Source organism: Mytilus californianus, unplaced genomic scaffold, assembly GCF_021869535.1.
Source record: "Mytilus californianus isolate M0D057914Y unplaced genomic scaffold, xbMytCali1.0.p SCAF_6, whole genome shotgun sequence".
NCBI classification, from domain to species: domain Eukaryota; kingdom Metazoa; phylum Mollusca; class Bivalvia; order Mytilida; family Mytilidae; genus Mytilus; species Mytilus californianus.
The window spans coordinates 63,840,256-63,862,809 of record NW_026262712.1 but is presented as its reverse complement, the minus strand read 5'-3'; the positions used below and the strand labels follow the sequence as shown (position 1 = coordinate 63,862,809).

General features: G+C 31.8%; 1 protein-coding gene across 1 annotated transcript in view; it reads left to right on the top strand.

The window, feature by feature from the left end:
• Positions 1-20,993, top strand: part of LOC127704721 (phosphatidylserine synthase 2-like) — a 59,033-nt gene extending 38,040 nt beyond the window's left edge. Inside the window, exons 5-12 of the mRNA XM_052208920.1 lie at positions 470-537; positions 2,286-2,417; positions 2,777-2,827; positions 3,774-3,887; positions 4,413-4,531; positions 7,956-8,070; positions 10,980-11,125; positions 12,544-20,993. Coding sequence (XP_052064880.1) covers positions 470-537; positions 2,286-2,417; positions 2,777-2,827; positions 3,774-3,887; positions 4,413-4,531; positions 7,956-8,070; positions 10,980-11,125; positions 12,544-12,871 — 1,073 coding nt within the window. The 3' untranslated portion in view covers positions 12,872-20,993. The remainder of the gene's footprint in view (positions 1-469; positions 538-2,285; positions 2,418-2,776; positions 2,828-3,773; positions 3,888-4,412; positions 4,532-7,955; positions 8,071-10,979; positions 11,126-12,543) is intronic.
• The last annotated feature ends 1,561 nt before the right edge of the window (positions 20,994-22,554 follow it).

The window sequence follows — 22,554 nt, the reverse complement described above, 5'->3', positions numbered from 1 at the left end:
GTATGCAGTAAAAAAAGTTAAGGTTATATTTTCACCATTTCAGAGTTTTGTTTTACTTTAAGAAATGAGCTGCGTTGGATAGAAATTGACCTTATGCAAATGAATATCAATACATCTGTTAATTTATTTCGGGTTGAAAAAATCTCTATGCAAAGTCTGTAAATGTTTGAAAATTGAGTTGATATAAGAACCCTACAAAACAGACCAAAATTCATCTTTTATTTCATATTTGAATGTTCCAAAATCCACCAAAGTCTTATACATGTACATGTATATGTGCATTTGCTTAAGGTCGATTTCTACCCGACACAGCTCAAATGTAAAGACGCAGTGTGATAACAATTCACTATAAACATGATTACTGTAAAATTATACTACATCACATCATGTTGCAACTATTTGCCTTTGATTAAGGAAAGTTTATATTTAAAAGATGACGGTCATACATTTCTTTTGTCTCAAATTTCAGCATTTTGGAGGTTGATACTCTGTTTAAGTATAGCCTATGAATTGGCCTTGGTCTGGCTCTTATTTCAGGTAAGATTGTTATACGCCCGTTTACGGACGTAATATGGTATACCGTTGACCGTCCGTCCGTATGTCCGTCCATCCGTCATCAACATGTCGGACATTAACTCAAAAAAGCTTTAACCAATATGCATAAAACTTTGATGAATTGTTTATATCTATTGACGTGAGCTCCCTTTCATTTTTTATAAATTTCAGATTTACCGTTTTCTAGTTTTGGGGTTTTATTCATTTAAAAAGGGGGGATTTTCCAGTTTTCCGACAATAACTCAAGAATGCTTTCACCAACTTGCAAGAAATTTTGGTGAATTGTTTATATCTATTGACATGAGCTCCCTTTTGGATTTTTATAAATTTTAGATTTAACGTTTCCGAGTTGCAGGGTTTTATTCATAAAAAAAAGGGATTTTCCAGTTTTCGGACAATAACTAAAAAAAGCTTTCAGCAGTTCTCATGAAACTTTGGTGAATTGTTTATATCTGTTGATGTAAGCTCCCTTTAGAATTTTATAAATTTTATAGATTTTACATTTCTGAGTTATGGGGTTTTATTCATTAAAAAAGGGGGGATTTTCCAGTTTTTGGACAATAACTCAAAAATGCTTTCAGCAGTTCTCATGAAACTTTGGTGAATTATTTACAGCTTTTGATGTAATCTCCCTATTGATTTTCATAAATTTCAAATTTGACATTGAGAAGAAATTGAACTTTATTTGTTTATAGTCTTGACAACAGATTTACTAAGTATTACGCAACAGCACAGTGTATTGCACAACAGCAAGAAATCTTTAATTGAATATAAATTCAATTCATATAACCAATTTCAAGTTCTTTGACTACATTTATTCAGAAACCTATAATATGTCAAATATTTAATTACAATCCAAATTCAGACCTGTATCAAGCTTGAATATTGTGTCCATTTTTGCCCCAACTGTTCAGGGTTGGACCTCTGCGGGCGTATCCAGCTGCGCTCAGCGAAGCAGTTTATTTTTATTGTCATGCTGAAAGCAAAATAGTACACAAGTTTCCAATTTTGATTTTGTGATGTGTCATAGGATGTTGTGAAGTAAAGATATTTGCTTTGTGACATCAATTTTTTTCCAGGAAAAAAGCACCAATTTGAAGATCATGTATTATATACAGTCATATATTTTTATTGTAGTAACTCATAGTTCTGGATTTCCTTCACCAAAGAGAAACATTTTACTATTCTGCATCCTGGAGTGTCATGATAATGCACAAATGGAGAATTTGAAATTCAGAAAACATCAAGAAATAAAATGTTTATCTCAAGCATAAAACTTGAATTAAAAAGTTAACTAGAAATAAATGTTTTCTTTAGATTTTTACACTTTTGACCTTGTGTTGTTGTTTACTGGAACCTGTGTACATTCACTACAAACTTGAAAAATCTACTATTTAAAAAATATACATAAGGAATATTACTCAGGATTGACAAATATTAACAGAGTAAATTAGTTTACCATTTTAAAAACAGAGCATACCTTCCAGCTTTTCAAGATCTTGCTGGGGTTTAAGACACAAGAGGCCTATGGGTGTCTTGTCTGGATACTGTAAATCTCAATTTTATGTCTTAAAAGCTTTTGAATGATACATTTTATATGATATTATGGTTTGCTGTAAATCCTGCAGATTCCTTACCTATTACATTTTGCTCTATCTAATTTGTACTGTTATATTTGTCCAAGTGTGTTTACCAGTATTTTATATTATGTGATGTTGTTTTGATTACAGACTGTGCATGATGCCAGACATATCCTAACACACTTTGATACCAAGCTTGGCAAGGCTCTGGAACAGAAGTCTTATGGTGGAAGCTGTTTGTTGTTTGATCCAAATAATACAGACCCATTCCATAATATCTGGGTAAAGGATTTAATATCTGTTATCTATTATCTTAAAGTTCTCTTGGTAATTTGTTGTGAAAAAATGACATTACAATGATAATAGTCTCAATGAAAATCAGATAACCATTTATCTGAGGGAAATTTTTCTATTGTATTGTTGTTTTTAATCTTTGTAGTTTTTGGAAGGTCATTTGCAATAAATATTTAAACTCTTCATGTTATACAACTAAATATAGAAAATTTTTGTGCTTACTTTTTCTGGTATTCATCAGTTGAAGCATTTTTTGGGAGTAAGTCAAGAATATATTCTTTTCTTCAGGAGACAAACTTTTACAACCTTTTATAACAGCAATTTCAATGACTGTATTTTTTTTCCAGGATAAAATGGATGGATTTGTTACTACTCATTTCTTTGGATGGTGGTTAAAGGTAAATAAACTCATCATAGATACCAAGATTACAAAAATTTTGTATGTCAGATGCACATTTCGTCTCATCAGTGACACTCGATTCAAAAAATTTAAAAAGGCAACATAAGGTCAATTTGATAATGGTTGAATGATATTAAAGATTTTAACAAATTTTAAGATGAAAAATACATTTAAAAATTTTATTCTCTGAATTACTGATTCAATTCTTGATTGTGTAGAATGAACCTAAATCTGAAAAATATAAACACACTGAAGTTATTTTGAATATTTTATTCTACAAAATTTCACAGAAAATTAATCATGAAAAATGTTACTGAGTTTTAAATATGTTAATCTTATATATATTGTTTGATGCATAAATCTTTCTCCTGTTAACTGACTAAAGAGAATGTTATCTTAATGAATATATTATGCCATTCTAAAGAACATTTTTTCATCCGAAACATGGTACAGAGATATTTTCAAAATCCCCATGGCACAATAAAGGTTGTTTGATACATGTCATGAATTTCAAACTCAAACATGCCACTCCATACTCGTAAACAATATAAATTTAAGACACTAGAGCATTAAAATGTACAACCTGATTATACAATTACAGGTCACTGCACAGCCTTCAAAAATGAACAAATCCCATACTGTAAAGTAAGCTGTGAAAGGACCCGAAATGACAGAATTTGTCAATATCAAGTCCTCCTGGGAAGGAAAGTGTTGTTGACAACCCTTTATAATTTAGAAACTAACTTTTTATCAAACAGAATCAAGTTGAAATATTTGATTGATTGATTAATGCAATTAAATGAAGAACGAATCAGATTAAAAATGTTAAAATCAAACAGAAGAGAAATATTACGATTCATCAAAGGCTATGGTCAATCGTTTACTTTAAAAATTGGTAACGATTTTTTTATTATATAAATGAGTTTATGATATTTTATTTCTAGACTTTGATACTGAGAGATTGGTGGTTATGTATGGTATTAAGTATTATGTTTGAACTATTGGAGTACACGTTAGAACATCAGTTACCAAACTTCAGCGAATGTTGGTGGGATCATGTAAGTTCTATAGTTTTTTGGGTTTGTAACATTGTATGTAAACTACTGAATGTAAGATATACAGATGTATTTTGCAAATACTTGTAGTAGTTTCTGTTGCATAGATGTAATAGGATGCTTTCATTTGAACCAGTAGCTTAGAAATTAGTTTTAGAAAACAAATTTCTGTCAAGAGGCTCCTATCAACATATGGAAGAAGCAAAAAAAATGTCTGGCATATCGGTATAAAGATTAGACTTTCATGCAAATCTACTACATGTATTTATAATTTATTAAAAGCAAGTAACTTTTATAAAATATACATTGCATACAGTCAAAGATACAAGAAGGAATAATAAAAACAATTCCAATCTTCATATATCTAATCAACCCATAATTTCCATCTGCCTCATACAGCTTTAATGCATTGAATTTTAAAAGGAAATATAACACTTACAAAACATCACCATATGTTATTCTAAATGTTACAAAATCTTCTTGTAAAAACTGTTCTGTTTTAAAGAGTCAATAATTTTCTGATTTTAGTGGATTATGGATGCTTTAGTTTGTAATGGTTTGGGTATATACCTTGGCTTGAAGTCCTTAAAGTACCTATCCATGAAACATTATCACTGGAGAGGGATGTGGAATATACCAACTTACAGGTATGTGAATAAAAAAAGTATCACCTTCCTTATAGATTAATAATTTCATTTGATGTCTGTCATTAGTTTATCATCTTTCTGCAAATATTTATTTTTTCACTACTTTCTGAATCATACTAAGGTTGAATGGCTCAAAAGAGAAACTTTATCACCTCTGACATTGTCATCTTCAATGAAGTCACCAGAACCCCTACATGAACTGTATCTTCTTTATTTTTAATCAGGTGACTTCAGACCTTGGTCAACTTGATTCACTTTGATGCTATTACCATAGTATTAGATGGGTTTAGTCATTTTCTTTTTATATTTTTCAAGTTTCTGTATCATATTTATGAACATGTCGGTCTGGCAGCAGTGTTCTCCCCAGGCCCTTAAAGGACCATAGGCCCGCGATGTATAATTTTTTAGTGTGGTTTTATTGGTCTTACTGCGATGTATAATTTTTGTCCGTGGTGCTAAAATTTTCAGTTAAAAAATCGTAAATTGGTAAAGTTTTAAACAACTTCTTAAACCTTTTCTGTGCGGTATAAAATTCCAGGTGAAATTTGACCAGTTCAAACCAGATTGTTTACACCACGTAATCGATTGACCTTATGAGGTTAACCTTGTTGATTGGATTTAATCGATGTAATTAACACTTCTAACATGATTCTTTTGTGTTTTAATTAAGAGATCATAACTATGATCACAGATAACTATTTTATGGCTTCACTCACCACCCAAGTGCTGACCTGTGACAAGTCAGCAAATACTTTGAACACAAACAGTGCCGATAGTTGTACACACGCCGGAACATTTTTTGTACATATTAAATTGTTGGCTCATTACAGATAATTGACAATTACACATTTCTCAGTTCTTTATGAAGCACATAGAACAAGCTTTCCTTGTCAGAAATATAGGATTATCAAAATTCATGATGTCCGTTCTACATTAATCCATGGCCAAAATTATCTTTAATTATAACATAGTTATTGCAATCTGAGAGTAGTTATAGAAGTCTCAGTTGCATGATAGTTGGGTTTCAAACTTTAGTACCTGTCAACAAGTTATTTAAAGGGGACGGACATCTGTACATATCACATGACCCAGTTAATTCAAGTAGAAAATTCAAGTTTATTTACAATTAATTGCAATCTATTTTATAAATAAAATGCATGACTGTACCTTCAAACTGGATATCTATATAAATGAATCATGTTTTATTATTTTTAAAAGATATTGAAGTATACAAACTGTTTATTGATTTACTTCTTTTTTACCCATAATTTTCTGACTCAATGTCTACATTACACATTACCACAGTAATACAAAACAAAACACATAAAAACTACGGTAACTAGAAATATAGCTGAGCGACGCAACGTGACACAACTGATTGTACGAATCATGTCACCAAGCTGTCCACACGCGTTACACTGGTGCTATCCAAAAATCCTGGGGAGAACACTGGGCAGGTTTTATTTGACCTTGACCTCAATTTCACGGTTCATTGCTCAATGTTAAGTTTTTGTGCTTTGGTCTGTTTTCGTAAACTATAAGCAATATGTCAAGTATATATGTCTGTCTGGCAGGTGTCATCTGACCTTGACCTCATTTTCATGGTCATTGGTCAATGTTAAGTTTTCCTGGTTAAGTTTGTTTCTTAGATACTATATTTATTGCGAACCCAATGAAAGTTTTCCACAGTGCCATCTCTATCTTGACCAGGTATTTAAACTTTTGTAAGTTCACCTGTCCTATTGAATAAATACAATAGCTATTGTTCTCCATGTAGTTTTTTCACTGGGACCTTTAAATTTCTTCTAAGAGAAATCTATCACTCATTGATTAATTTACCTGAGTAAAAAAAAATCTTGTAAATAGAGGAAAATACATGCTTTATACTCAAAACTGCATGTGATGTTATATTTATTCAATATTGGTAATATATTTTCAATCGGTTGAATGTAAACAGTGATGCAAACATTAATAAAATATAAAAAAGAAGATGTGGTATGATTGCCAATGAGACAACTCTCCACAAGAGACCAAATGACACAGAAATTAACAACTATAGGTCACCGTACGGCCTCCAACAATGAGCAAAGCCCATACCGCACAGTCAGCTATAAAAGACCCTGAAATGACAATGTAAAACAATTCAAATGAGAAAACTAATGGCCTAATTTATGTACAAAAAATGAACAAAAAACAAATATGTAACACATAAACAAACGACAACCACTGATTTACAGGCTCGTGACTTGGGACAGGCACAAACATACAAAATGTGGCGGGGTTAAACATGTTAGCGTTGATTTCTGTTATATTAATAATATATTTTCATTCAGTTTAATATAAACATTGATTCAATCATAAAAAGTTGATTTCTGACAAAACTTTCAACATTGTTCCTTTTAAAAAAAAATTTGTTTGACATGAATAAAAACTTGAAAATTATGATGTTCAAATTAAGATCTTCTTAAATGTATTCTATAACTAAACAAAAAAAAAAATCAAATTTCAATAGGAACATTGATAAAACTTCTGTTAGAAATCAACTTTTTATGATTGAATCAATGTTTATATTAAACTGAATGAAAATATATTATTAATATTGAATAAATACATCATCACATGCAGTTAATGAGTATAAAAAAAGTATTTTTGTCTATATATAAGAATTTTTTTTTACTCAGGTAAATTAATCAATGAGTGATAGATTTCTCTTAGAAGAAATTTAAAGGTCCCAGTGAATAAACTACACAGAGAAAAATAGCTATTGTATTCATTCAATAGGACAGGTGAACTTACAAAAGTTTAAATACCTGGTCAAGATAGAGATGGCACTGTGGAAAACTTTCATTGGGTTCGCAATAATATGTCAACTATATTTGATCTATGAAATGATTGTAAAATGTACAGGTCTGTCTGGCAGGGTTCATCTGACCTTGGTTTGGTCTGTTTCTTCTATACTATAAGCAATAAGTCAACTATATTCAATGTATGGAATGATTGTAAGGTGTAAATGTATTTCTTGCTTGATTTATCTGACCTTGACCTCATTTTCTTGGATCATGTTTAGTTAATGTGATACTTGTAGCAGGGGCTGCTCTGGCTCTAAAAAAAGTTAGAGCCAGAAAAATTGCCAGCTGCTATATTTTGTCACTAGTTTGGAAAACTTGGAGACAACTTTAGAGGCAGCAAGAGTCTTGATTTCCTCTACCAAAATTGAAACCATGTTCAATTCAAATTTCTTATGTACTGTACATCATTTAACTTTCAGTTGTAGTAAAACTATATTTAGGGCTATCAACATAAAATCAATGGTAGTAAAGCAGGCGAGACATTTCAGCTTGTGCATTCTTGTTTTTAAATCTAACTGACCTGTTTTTGTTTTGGATTTGAGGCATGTGTCTATAGGATATATTTCTTTTTTCAGAGGAAAAATGAAGAGAGTGGCATTACAGTTTACACCATATAGTTGGACAGATTTTGATTGGAGGCCACTGTCCAGTTTAAAACGATGGCTAGCCATGTTAGCTGTTATTGCCATAGTAAGTTGAAAGTCATACTGAAATTGTACATTTAGCTTGAATATAGAATCAATTTATGCTGTAATAAGGTACTGAACATTCATTTTTTAGTGGGGGCATGGGTTTTTTCTCAGGTCAAACTGTTTTATTTTTTTTTAATTCAACCAAATTTAACATACAGGAACAAGAATTATTTTTTTAAACTCTATGTTCTATATTTATTTTTTTTTATTCTCAATGAAAAAAAAAACTATTGGTTTCCCTTTCCTTTTAAAACAAATTGTTTTTTTTTTTTTGAGAAATTTAGAATCAATTTTTTTTATTCGACCGCAAAAAATGCAAAAAAATTTGCTGTCTTATATTGGTATCACATCTTCATCGTCGTCCGAAGACAGTTGGTTTCCGGACAATAACTTTAGTATAATTAAATAGAAATCTATGAAATTTAAACACAAGGTTTATAACCACAAAAGGAAGGTTGGGATTGATTTTGGCGATTATGGTCCTAACTGTTTAGGAATTAGGGGCCAAAAAGGGGCCCAACTAAGCATTTGTCTAGTTTCCAGACAATAACTTGTGGAACAGTATATGGATCTCTCTGAAATTATACCACAAGTTTCCATACCACAAAGGGATGGTTAGGATTGGCTTTGGGGGGTTATGGCTCAAACCGTTTAGGAATTAGGGGCAAAAAAGGGGGAAAAACACGGGTTTCCTGGTTAACGGACAATTAAGACAATTTAAAAGCAGTGTAAGTGAGGTAATCCAAACACAACGTTTTGATTACCTCCCTTACACTGCTCTTAAACTATGTATAAAGAAAGAAACTCAATTTTCCAAAGAAAAAAATTGGGGGTCACAATTTATTTTGCTAATTCTTTGTATATAGTCTAAAAACAGATTTACTAAGTATTGCACAACAGCAAAGTGTATTGCACAACAGCAAGAAATCTTCAGTTGAATATGAATTCAAATCATACATTTGGATTCCAGACAATAACTTTAGTTTAAGTGTATAGATCTCTATGAAATATAACCCAAAAGGTTCAATACCACAAAAGGAAGGTTGAGATTGTTTTTTGGAGTGATGGTCCCAACTGTTTAGGAAATAGGGGTCAAAACAAGCATTTTTCTAGTTTCAGGACTTTTAATATTTTTAAGGTATTTTGATTGCTCTGAAATTGTACCAAAAGGTTCAATACCACAAGTAGAAGGTTGGGATTTAGTTTGGGGGTAATTGCCCAAACCGTTCAGGAATTAGGGGCAAAAAAGGGTCTAAAACAAGCATTTTTCTAGTTTTCAGACAATAACTTGTGTTTAAGTGTATGGATGTCTCTTAATTTGTTCCACATTTTACAAAAAGAAAATTTCTTCAAAATTTGAGGGGGGGGGGGGGGGGGGGGGGCGGTAAAAAAACATTTTTTGGGGGTTCATTTTTTTTTCCCTCAAGATTTAAGAAATCGTCAATTTTCCAAAGAAAAAAATTGGGTATTTTGCTAATTCTTTGTATATAGTCTGAAAATAGATTTACTAAGTATTGCACAACAGCACAGTGAATTGCACAACAGCAAGAAATCTTCAATTGAATATAAATTCAAATCATACAACCAATTTCAAGTTCTTTGACTACATTTATTCTGTGTCAGAAACCTATAATGTGTCAAATATTTAATTACAATCCAAATTCAGACCTGTATCAAGCTTGAATATTGTGTCCATTTTTGCCCCAACTGTTCAGGGTTCAACCTCTGCGGTCGTATCCAGCTGCGCTCAGCGAAGCAGTTTATCTCCCCCACAAAAGATGAATGGTAGGAACTTATCAATGACCATTGGCTGTATATTAGTAATTTCCTGTACACAATATTCAGAGATGTTACTTTTTATACTTTTTAGGGAATTTTGTTGTGTTTATAATAATTATTTATGATCAAGTTATTATTATGCTGCATTGATGGCTTTAAGGATGTTTGCTTATCTTGTTTTTGATTTTTTGTCAGGTATTAGGAATCCTCTGGTTTTATCCATGTGTTGCCACTAACAAATTTCTTTTCACTGCATTGCTTAAAATCAACTGGACTCTGCTTGAATTTAACGGAACGAAAAAAGTGTAGAAGTCAACCGGGGACCAGCTTTATATGCAATAGATGTTTAAACTACAAAACATAATTGGTTATTCGTTCCGTTTTGGTGTTTCATACTGATGCATGCGTTTTGTTTAAGCTTAAGATCCTTCAAACATTAATGTGATAGATATGTTAAACATTATTTTACTCAAGGATGCAACTGTTTACTTTCAAAGTTGTATTCTAGTGATATCTATTAAGTACGAATTTTCCATACACTCTCACCGTATTTATTTCCATTTTCACGTGCTATTCGAACTTCCTGTTTAAACATACACAAGTTTCTTAATTGGATTTTTTTTTGTGATTTTGACTTATTTTAACACTCGTGAAGTGTTCTAGAATCATTTACAAGCATTTTCAACTTCTCTTTGACAATGGAAAACAGGTTTTTTCCATGAAAATACCGCAAACGAATCACACACGATTTGAAATTACCCGAGTTTCATTAGACGTTTTCTATCAGTTACAAAAAGTTTTTTTACCTGAATTCTCATGGCGAGAAAGTAGGTGTGGACAATGTACCAGTGCGAACTATACAAGGCCGATTACAGTATAAAAAATCCAGAGAGAATCATTTCCAACCAAATTTTCAATGGATTATATGTCAAAAACAAGGACACAAACTTTTCATTTTTTTTCTGCTTTTTTAGTTCTGTTATATATATATGCTATCAATTTATAACAGTCTTTTATAAAAGCTTGTTATTTTGAGTAGCGGACATCCTTAATAAAAGTATAAACAATTATATAATTTTTTAAAGTTCAAAATTTGAAATGCTTTAATGAGTATGATTTATTTGACAGTTTTTATTAGCTGAATTGAACACATTCTACCTCAAGTTTGTATTATGGATTCCTCCACCTCATTGGATTAATCTACTCCGGCTAGCCTTCTTTTTATTTATGGGTGCTGCTGCTATGAGAGAAGGCTTTCAGTATTTAGATGACCCGTAAGTAGCTTTTTGCTTAACTTTATACAGAAAAGAAAAAAGTATGCTTTAGAGATAATTAATACAAACCATTGAGGAAACAAGACATAAGACATTGCTTAAAGATAGAATGTAATTACAACACTAAGTATAAACACAAAAAGTATGAAAACCAGTGATTTACTTAAGTGCTCTGGAAGGGTTTACTGTTACTTAAAGGACCATTGAAAATATGACCATTGTCAATACATATCTTTTCATCTCAGTTTTTACTACAGCTGATATACAGAAATACCTATTGATATAATGTTCTACAATGCTGATTATTGGAGAACTACTACCATCTGATATTTTTAGTGATAAGATAATTTTTGTTGAGAAGAGAAAAGAAATACAATATAAAAATATGGAGATGTGGTATGATTGCAAATGAGACAACTATCCACCAAAGTTCAAATGAAGTGGATGTAAGTAATTATAGGCAATCGTACAGCCTTCAACAATGAGAAAAATCCATACCGTATAGTGGCTATAAAAGGCCCCGACATGAAAAATATAAAACAATTCAATTGAGAAAACTTACAGCCTAATTTATATAAAAACCATTTATGAAAAAAAATATGACAGACATAAACCAACGACAACCACTGAAGTACAGGCTCCTGACTTGGGACAGGCACATATAGAATGTGGCGGGGTTAAACTAGTTTGCTGGCAATGTTTGACTAAATTAATTAAATAGTGAATGATAAGAAAAATTACGTAAATTTTTTTTTTATGAAAAAATAAATCAAACTGATAAGAAATTTGTCAGCATAATGTATAAATGATTGGTTAAGGTAAAATGCAAAATTAAGATTGGGAAAATTTTTGTCAAAATATTCACATAAATTTGTATTTTAAATTATGAGTTGATTCTTGTCTGCTTAAAGTCCAGTTGCAAATAGTTCATGCATATTCAGGACAACATATTTAGATTTGTACATAATAGTATAGTTATCTCCCCTCTCCCATTTGTATCTTATATTTTACCTGTGACCTTTTTGTACATTGTGGACAGTTTTATGTTAGTTTGTGAATTAGGAAATTTTAAAAATAACTTTTTTGGTGACTTTTCAAAAATTTGCATCCACTGTATGTGTTAATATGAATTGTTGACCAGAAGTTCTTATAGTAAATGATTTTAAAGGACTATGTTAAATTGTTATCAATCAAAATGAAACTTTCAATTTTTCTACCCCAAAAATTATCAACAATAATAAGATGCAATACTCTTTGAACTTTGTAAATTTTTAACCTGGACTTAAAATGTTTAAAACTCTCTATACTTATATTTTTATTCCATTTTACTTTGGCTTCACTTAATACTACACATTGAACTCATGAAATATTTCCAATTTTAATTTAATGTAATTCAAAATTATTTTGTTACATTTCAGAACCTGCAAGAAGTTTGGACGACAAGCTTGGATGATAATTGCCATTATCATAACAGAATTCCTGATTGTGGTCAAGTTTGACTGGGAGACAATCAGTAAGCCATTGCCACCACACATAGCATATTTCTGGATTTTAGGTCTGTTATTACTTGTTGGATGGACAATATTCAAATTTTATATATATAGAGATGTAAAAAGTGATTTACCTGAAAAGACTGAAACATCTAATGGAAATGCAGGAAATTCTGTACCAATTCAGAAATCTCAAAATAATGGAAATCGGGAGTTTAACTTACGATCAAGATCCAAAGTTACTAAATCAAATTAGGATTTTAAAATTCTGTGGCTATAAGTAGAATGTTGTGTCTTCTTGGTGTACTGTAAGGGTTGACTTTGGTCCTCATACTGTTTTCATTAATGATGATATTAAGGATTTTGCACTTAGTGATATGCTGTTTATACTATTTTAAAGGTATGAATAATGATAATTCAGGAATGAATAGAAAGTCTGATTAATTACTATAACTATAACATAAATACAGCTCTTATACAACACCGGTTAACAACCGTTGGTAATGAAATGTTAGAAAAGTTTGTAGGTGATAAAATAAGTAATATCACTATAAGAAGAATAAGTAATATCACTATAAGATTTTTTTCATTAAAGAATTTAGCTATCAGACCTGTTCATACCTCATAGACACATTAAAGGGACCAAAGACAACTCTGATGTCTCCACATGTATTTGTCATACTTGTAATTAAAAATTTATTTTTATAAACATTGCTCAATAGTGCCTAAAAATGTAAAAAGATTTACTGATATATATTTTATTCATTTTGCTAAAAAGCATATTTTTGCTGAGATATACAATTTATATTTCCCATGCCTAGGCTAGCATTAACAGTCACATGCCATGTTTGAGAGATTTTGTAAACTGGTTGCTTTTTATATTTTTTTATGGAATTTTATACATTTTGCACAAGGCTGTTGTAAATGTAGGGCATAGGGCCCAGTCTTCACGCTTAACCACAGGCCCAGCAGCCCAGGCTTGTAAAATTGCTTTCAGGCCTGTAAAAATCATCTCTACAGGCTAACAGAATCAAACTAAAATTTTTCAAAAATTGAACTCTGGGCCTGTTAGATTTAAAAGTTTATCGTGAAGACTGATAGGCTTCATATGATAACAGAGGGTCATTAAAATGAGCATTACACAGTGAATTTGTTAATGTAGATAGCTTAGTTTGTATCATTATAAATGCTTTATTTATACTTAAACTTAGAAAGTTGTGCAAACTTTTGTTCCATAGTCTGATGTAGGATAGCAGACAGATATAAAAGGCATTCTGTTTTCTTTTCATTTCATTTCTATCTGTTTAAAAATTTTTGGCTTCTTAACCAAAACATGGGTTAGATTTAGAGAAAATGCTTCTGATATTTTTACAAAAACATTGGTTGATTTTTTATTTTCAATTATTGATAATAAACACAGTAATAAGTGTATACTTGTTTCTATTCTATGTATAGTAGATCCACATCTATTCAATGGTTTTGCTATTTAAGTGTTATTACAATTGATGTATTAAAGTAGACCATTTTTGCAAGGGGTGTATATCATGTATATTAGCCAATTCATAATAAGATAAATCACAAAATGATCCCCTTCAGTAAATTTGGTCTTCAAGATAGATGTGAACCAGGGTAAACAAAAAAACATCATAATGAAACCTAACAAACCTGTTTGGTCCTAGAAATTAAAAAAATGATCTTCCCAAAAATAAACCACTACAGTATTATATAATTGTCAACTGTATGGAAAAGTTGTTGCTCATTTTAATTTGTGGTTTACAGGTAATTATTTTACCACTTGAAATCCTGTACTTGTAGTTGATTTTAATGCCCCCGCCGTAGCAGAGGGGTCATTAAGTTTTACCCTTGTCCGTCCGTATGTCCCAAAGTTGGTTTCCGTTCTCTAACTTTAGTTTGCCTGAACCAAATGTCATGAACTTTATACACAATGCTTATTACCACAAGACACAGATCTAGTTTGAATTTTGGTGGCATCACTTAAACTGTTCTAGAGTTATGCCCCTTTACAAATGGAATAAAAATTGCTGAATTTTTCGTTTCCGTTCTCTAACTTTAGTTTGCCTCAACCAAATGTTATTAAACTTATACACAATGCTTATTACCACAAAATACAGATCAAATTTGAATTTTGGTGGTGTCACTTTTACTGTTCTAGAGTTATGCCCCTTTACAAACGGAAAAATTGCTAAATTTTTGGTTTCCGTTCTCTAACTTAAGTTTGCCTCAACCAAATGTAACGAAACTTATACACAATACTTATTACCACAAAACTCAGATCAAGTACAAATTTTGGTGGTGTTACTTTTACCGTTCTTCAGTTATGTCCCTTTATAACTTTATATAATATGCAAGTGGGGGCATCATCTGTGTCCCATGGACACATTCCCCATTTATTTGTTGTTACTTCAGTGGGTTGAGATATTGGGAAGTTATTTGTTTTCAAAAATGTATTAATCATCTTTGCTAGCCAAGGGTTACGATCCAGTCCCCTCCACTCCACCCTTGGCAGATTAAGCCAACATTTGTGATTACAATGCTGCGCCATCTACTGGTATATAAAAGTCACGCCCATTCCCACTACATCATTCTTGACCAATGGCAGCACTTGAACACTCTTCAGTGTGGTAGTGTAAAAATGCTTGTGTCTAATGATTACAAATTTCATGAAGTAAGAACCGAAAATATTTGTTGACATTCCAACATTTGAATGAGAAACATACCCAGGAACTTCAACTTTTGATTAAGAACTTTGAAATTGTCACTAAATATCGACTTAGGTTTTGGGAGTAAAGACTTGTTGCACAATCAGCATGTGGCAATTGTTTATTTACATTTTCTATATGTACATGTGATCATCTTAAAGGTGCTTTTTGATTGGATTGCAGACAGTTACAACTGCGACCAATGGAAATCATTACCTCATGGATCTGCAATTCTATCTTAATCCACCAAGGGTGGAGAGGAGGGGACTTGGAACGTAACCCTTGGCTAGCAAAGAATTGTATTAATAACTGTTATAAGTATATAGTCTAATTTTATTTTCTTTAGATTTAAGATGTATTTATTGTATGTACATGTAATAAGGCCTGACCATAGTTTATTGTAAACAAACTTATATGTAATTTGAAGATAATTCAGATTTTGATAAAATTTTGTAATATTTTGTAAGTTGTTGAACTCCTTTCGAATAGCGAAAAATTGTATATGTAGCAATTACAATTCCAGAGATAGAATCAATTTAAAATTTGTGAGAAAGGTCTATAAATGTATAGATTATACATAAAAACCAGAGAAAAAATATGCATTTTTTGTCGAGCCTGCGACTTTTGTCGCAGAAAGCTCGACATAGGGATAGCGATCCGGCGGCGGCTACGGCGGCGGCGGCGGCGTTAGCTAACTTCTTAAAAGCTTTATATTTTAGAAGATGGAAGACCTGGATGCTTCATACTTTGTATATGGATGCCTCATGTTACGAAGTTTCCGTCAGTCACATGTCCAATGTCCTTGACCTCATTTTCATGGTTCAGTGACTACTTGAAAAAAAAGTTCAGATTTTTTGTAATGTTAAATTCTCTCTTATTATAAGTAATAGGATAACTATATTTGGTATGTGCGTACCTTGCAAGGTCCTCATGCCCGTCAGACAGTTTTCACTTGACCTCGACCTCATTTCATGGATCAGTGAACAAGGTTAAGTTTTCGTGGTCAAGTCCATATCTCAGATACTATAAGCAATAGGTCTAGTATATTCGGTGTATGGAAGGACTGTAAGGTGTACATGTCCAACTGGCAGGTGTCATCTGACCTTGACCTCATTTTCATGGTTCAGTGGTTATAGTTAAGTTTTTGTGTTTTGGTCTGTTTTTCTTATACTGTATGCAATAGGTCTACTATATTTGGTGTATGGAATGATTGTAAGGTGTACATGTCTAGCTGGCAGGTGTCATCTGACCTTGACCTCATTTTCATGGTTCAGTGGTCAAAGTTAAGTTTTTGAGTTTTGGTCTTTCTTTCTAATACTGCATGCAATAGGTCAGCTATATTTGATGTATGGAATGATTGTAAGGTGTACATGTCTAGCTGGCAGGTGTCATCTTACCTTGACCTCATTTTCATGGTTCAGTGGTCAAAGTTAAGTTTTTGAGTTTTGGTCTTTTTTTCTAATACTATATGCAATAGTTCAACTATATTTGGTGTATGGAAATATTTTATGATCTATATGTCAGTCACGCAGGTTTTATTTGACCTTGACCTCATTTTCAAGGTTCATTGCTCAGTGTTAAGTTTTTGTGTTTTCGTCTGTTTTTCTTAAACTATAAGCAATAGGTCAACTATATTTGTTGTATGGAAGAATTGTTAGCTGTACATGCCTGCCTAGCATGGTTCATCTGACCTTGACCTCTTTTTCATGGTTCATTGGTCAATGTTTAGTTTACTTGGTTAATGTTAAGTTTATGTGACAGTTGTAATAAAGCTTTATATTTAGGACTATCAACATAATATCAATGATTAGTAAAGAAGGCGAGACATTTCAGCGTGTGCACTCTTGTTTTAACTTTAAATTTATAATATGATTATTAGATCTCGCTCATATCTATATATTAATGACAAGTTCTCAAAATGAGGCTATTTTGGCATTATTTTCTGTACTAAATTAAAGAACTTTGAAGTACTTATGCCAATTTTAAGACAAAATTCTAAAATATAAGTACTAATGTCTGACAGACAAATGTCTTTTAAAGTTTAAACATCTGAAAAATGTTATTTGTTAGATTTTTTAATAATTTTTGATTTTCTAAATCAAGCGGCCAAATAAGTGGCCTTATTAGACCTTCTCCATTATGTTGATTTCTATACTGGTAACATTTTTACCACTTGAGGGAATAGTGTTATTTCTTATATAGTTGATTTTAACATGTTTAAAGGTTGTGATTCATTTTTTTGTTATTAAATGTGAATGTATAGCTGATATTTATAAGGTTTGTAGTTAGTTGATCGTAGAAGCGCATTGTCTTCTGAAATTTGGTTCTCATACATGTACCTTAAGCTAGTCAATATTTTGGCTTTGATGAGCTATTGTTCTCATGTGGACCCATCAATACCCATGGTTGTTTATAGTTTACTTTAAAAACAATTCACTGACCAAATTCCAATATAGATGTGCTGAAATGATAGGTAGTGTATCCAGGGTAAAGCTTATGATTTTGTCTATGCCCACAATCCAACAAAAGGTTAAGGAAGGGTTCAGTGCTCAGAAAATGTTTAACCCTGCCACATTCTTTATGTGCCTGTCCCAAGTCTGGAGCCTGTAATTCAGTGTGTGTCATCTTCCATATAGGTTTTGTTTTATTGTTTCAGCATAAATCAAGCAATTAGTCATGCTGGGGCTTTTTGAAAGCTTACCAAATAGTACGGGTTATGGTCATTGATAAAGGACATACAGCGACATATAGTTGCTAACTTCCATGTCCCTTTGTCTCTGGTGGATAGTTGTCTCATTGGCAAACATGCCACATCTTATTTTTATATGGCTACCATGAGTAACAATAAAACATTAAGGTACAATACAATCCTGATTATGATGTTAATATTGATACTGTAAACTCAATGATTATTGTGTTCATTTATTATTGCGATATTTGAAGAATGGACAAAAATGTGAGTTTAATTATTATAATTTCAGGAAAATGTGCATACAGATATACATGTCAGAAATCAGATTGCAACATCTAGTCATTGTGAAACTCACCCAGTCCCTATTATTGCATTAACAAAACCTCATAATAATTTCTGAATTTAAAAGTACATTTTTGTCCAATGAGTCAATCTGTAAGTGTTAAGTTTGCTGGTTTACTTTGTTATGTCTGAACTTGTAGTTGGTTCTTGTAGCATTGATTTATAAGGCCTAAACATATAACTATTTACCTTCCCATGCACCTGATAGTCCTAGAGGGATAAAATATCTGTAAAATTCAGAAATGGGTCTCCCTGATTTAAGATTTTTTCCTGGGAAGCTAAAGAATTATATTTTGCTGCCTAATAGGACTACTATGACATTGTTGCTTTATTTGTACTTTGGAATCTGAATGTCTTGCATTTCATATTGTAGGTTTTGGTATTTTATAAAGTTATAAGTTCAATGTAACCTTTTTGTTAGACAATTACAACCCTCCATTTCCAAGTGCTATAGATTGTCCCACCATGTAAATTGTTCTTGTATGTTATTGAAAATCCTTTAAAATTTTATAAACTGTGTTATTTGTTACTTTCATGTATGGTATGCCATCAACCCCATTGGGGTATAACTGTGCATTTATTTGAATAAAGTATAACTAATTTTTTTAGAAGTTTGATAAACAGTGTAATTGTGCCTATTAAAGTTTATCATCTTCTATCAGTGTGGTTTACAATGTAATTGCAGCAGTTTGGTGAAATGCATCTCATGTTTGGTATGTAGAAGAGTAGAAGAAAGTATCTGCATAAAGTAGTGTATGTGTAACAATGGATTTCACATAAGTGCTAAAATTTAGTGTTTGAATATCATTATCTGATTACATTGTCTAACTATGTGATTACATTGTGTGACTATGTCATTGCATAGTATGACTGATTACATTGTGTAACTATCTGATTACATTGTCTGACTATGTGATTACATTATGTGACTTTCTGATTACATTGTAGGACTGTGTTTCACCATTTGTTCCTGCATTGAGATTGAACCAGGTTCTATTGTCTATAATTGATAGACATATGTTTCATCTAACTTGATATTATGTGCAGAAATCAAGAAATGGTTAAATGTACAAAACAATAAGGCTTAAAAGACTGTGGGCATATTTTGGTTCTTGTATTTCTTTGTTTTACTTATTTTGTTGCCAATCCAATATGGGCAGCAAAAGGTAAATTCAATAAAGGCAAAGTATATATAATTCAGAGACATTTCAGATTTTGATAAAATTTTGTATGACTTTGGAAATTGTTGAACTGCATTTGAATAGTGAAAAAAATATATATGTAGTATTTGTAAATTTATGAAGTAGGGCTGTAAAAGCAGAGAAAAATATGCATTTTTTGTAACTTTAAATTGCATTTTCTCAAAAATATGTCTACAGCATTTTGGATAAAAATGATAAATTATTGCTGTAAACATTTCCATTTAATAATATTAAAAAAATATGGGGATCATCAAATTTATTCTTTTTCAGTAGACAACACTGTGACCTATACCGTAGTTGCTAACTTCTACATCATTTGATCTCTGGTGGAAAATTGTCTCATTGGCAATCATACCACATCTTCTTATTCATATATCAATTAGTCTCTATATATAGTATTAAAAAGGGTCAAAACAACAAAACAGTCTTAACATCATGACGACCTTATGCTGCATTTTTTTATTTGTATTTATACATCAAGTGTACTTAAATGATTAATGCAGCAATAAAGAATGTGGTGACCCCTAATATTTCAGATACAGTTCAACAAGTTTTAAATGCTAGGAATAACGAGAGCCAAGAGCACTATATAGTTATATTTGTAATCAGATTATTGTTAAAACAATGTAATTCTGACAAGTGTAAACTGATTTTGCTTTGGAAAAAGCATTGTTTTAGAGCTTATTTAACAGACATTTTGCTAGCATTCATTGATTAATCAACATAATTGACTAGAAAATAAAATAGAATTCTGAATGTAATATGTATTACTACTATAGCTCAGAACCTGTTTCACCAACTGTGCTAGACAATGCTGAACAATCTCTATGTGAACAACTCTTCTGTTGATGCTTGTGCAATACTTTGTATCTTGTATTTCTACAAATTCAGTTATAAAATTACCGGTATTTGCAATATTTTCTATGTTTGATGCAATTTCTTAACATACATGAGGGTCTAGAATGGGGGTCCTATATTTCTTTATTCTTTATTTTTTTTAGACTATATTTCTCTATTCTTTATATTTTAGCACCCCATTTTTCTCCGTTCTTAAATCTTATTCTGCACTTTTTGCCTATTATTCTCTTTTCTGTAAACCCCATCCATACCCTCATACATTTGAAGGTTACATAAATTAGATACAACTGATGATACATAAAAGTACATTTGATTTAAAGTTAAATTTTGAAAAGATACAGAAATTATTTCAATTTATGGCCATTTTATCAATACATGTACATTTCCTTTTTAATGTGTTCAAGTTTTTGTATTTGTTCTGTTAAACATAAGGCAATATAAATCATTAAACAAATGTCATACAACTTGTAATTTTCATTGAATGATTTGCTACACATAAATTAGATGAAAAGGTAAATAGGTATATACCATAAATTGGATGAATAAATTGATGATTTGTATAAACTGAATTATTATTACAAGTTTCATAGAGCCATGTTGATTCCTAACAATAAATGAAAGTTGACTGAAACTTTCATCCATCAATTAAATTCATCCTATGTAGATGAATATCGATTATACATCCACTCTAGGAGTGGGTCTATATTGCAATTAACTTGTTGTTTAGTCTGTCTGTTTGTCCAACAATTATTTTGTTGACACTTTTGTCAGAAACCCTTAACCGAAAGACTCCATATTTGGTCAACAGCTTGACAGTGATGAGTTGAAATGCTTGAGCCCTTTCAGAATCTGCCAGATACCTTGTTTGCAGAAACTTAAAATTTTTCATTATGTTGTATGAACTTGAAAATTTACCCCACACTTTCCTTCAGTATTACTAAACAGAATGACTTCATATTTAGAAAGCAGTTCAACAGTGATGTAAGATCTGTCCTACTGTATGGTTCAGAAACTTGGCGTGTTTTAGTTAGTGACCTTCAAAAAATGCATTCCATTCTAGCTGCCTAAGAAAGATCAATTGAATATTCTGGTCATTTAAGATCAGCAACAAGAGCACGTTTGGAGAAATGTAATGCTAAGAACATAACAGCAGAAATAAAAAAAACGCAGACTTAGATGGTTAGGCCATGAACTGAGAATGCCACAACACCGCACACCTAAAACAGCTCTATACTGGACACAACAAGGAAAAAGGAAACCAGGAAGACCTAGAATCACCTAGCAAAGAATTGTTACAGCAGAATTGAGAGCAATGGGTAACGTTACTCCTGGGGCCAAGTTCCAGTTCATGGCTAATTACAGAGAAGAGTGGAGGAAGTTTATTGCACATGGCCTTATGTCCCACTTGGGATGAAGAGGATAAGTTAGTAAGTCAAGAGTGATGAGTTGTAACTTGTGTGTGCTTTTTATACGACCGCAAAAAATTTTGCGGTCATATATTGGTATCACGTCGTCGTCGTCCGCGTCGTCTGAAGACATTTGGTTTACGGACAATAACTTTAGTAAATGTTTATAGAAATCTATGAAATTTAAACACAAGGTTTATAACCACAAAAGGAAGGTTAGGATTGATTTTGGGGGTTATGGTCCTTACAGTTTAGGAATTAGGGGCCAAAAAGGGGCCCAAATAAGCATTTTTCTAGTTTCCAGACAATAACTTGTGGAACGGTGTATGGATCTCTCTGAAATTATAGCACAAGTTTCCATACCACAAAGGGATGGTTAGGTTTAGCTTTGGGGGGTTATGGCTCAAATCATTTAGGAACTAGGGGCAAAAAAGGGGGAAAAACAAGGGTTTCCTGGTTAATGAACAAATAAAAAAAAAGTACAAATTATATGTTTGAGTTACCTCCCTTACACTGCTTTTAAATTATGTATAAAGAAATGTTGTATTGTCTTGAGGTGATTAGCTGTCAATTTATTTTTATATGACCGCAAAAAAAATTTGCGGTTGTATATTGGTATGACGTTGGCATCGTCGTCGTCTGAAGACAAATTGGTTTTCGCACTCTAACTTTAGTTTAAGTGAATGGATCTCTATGAAATTCTATCACAAGGTTCAATA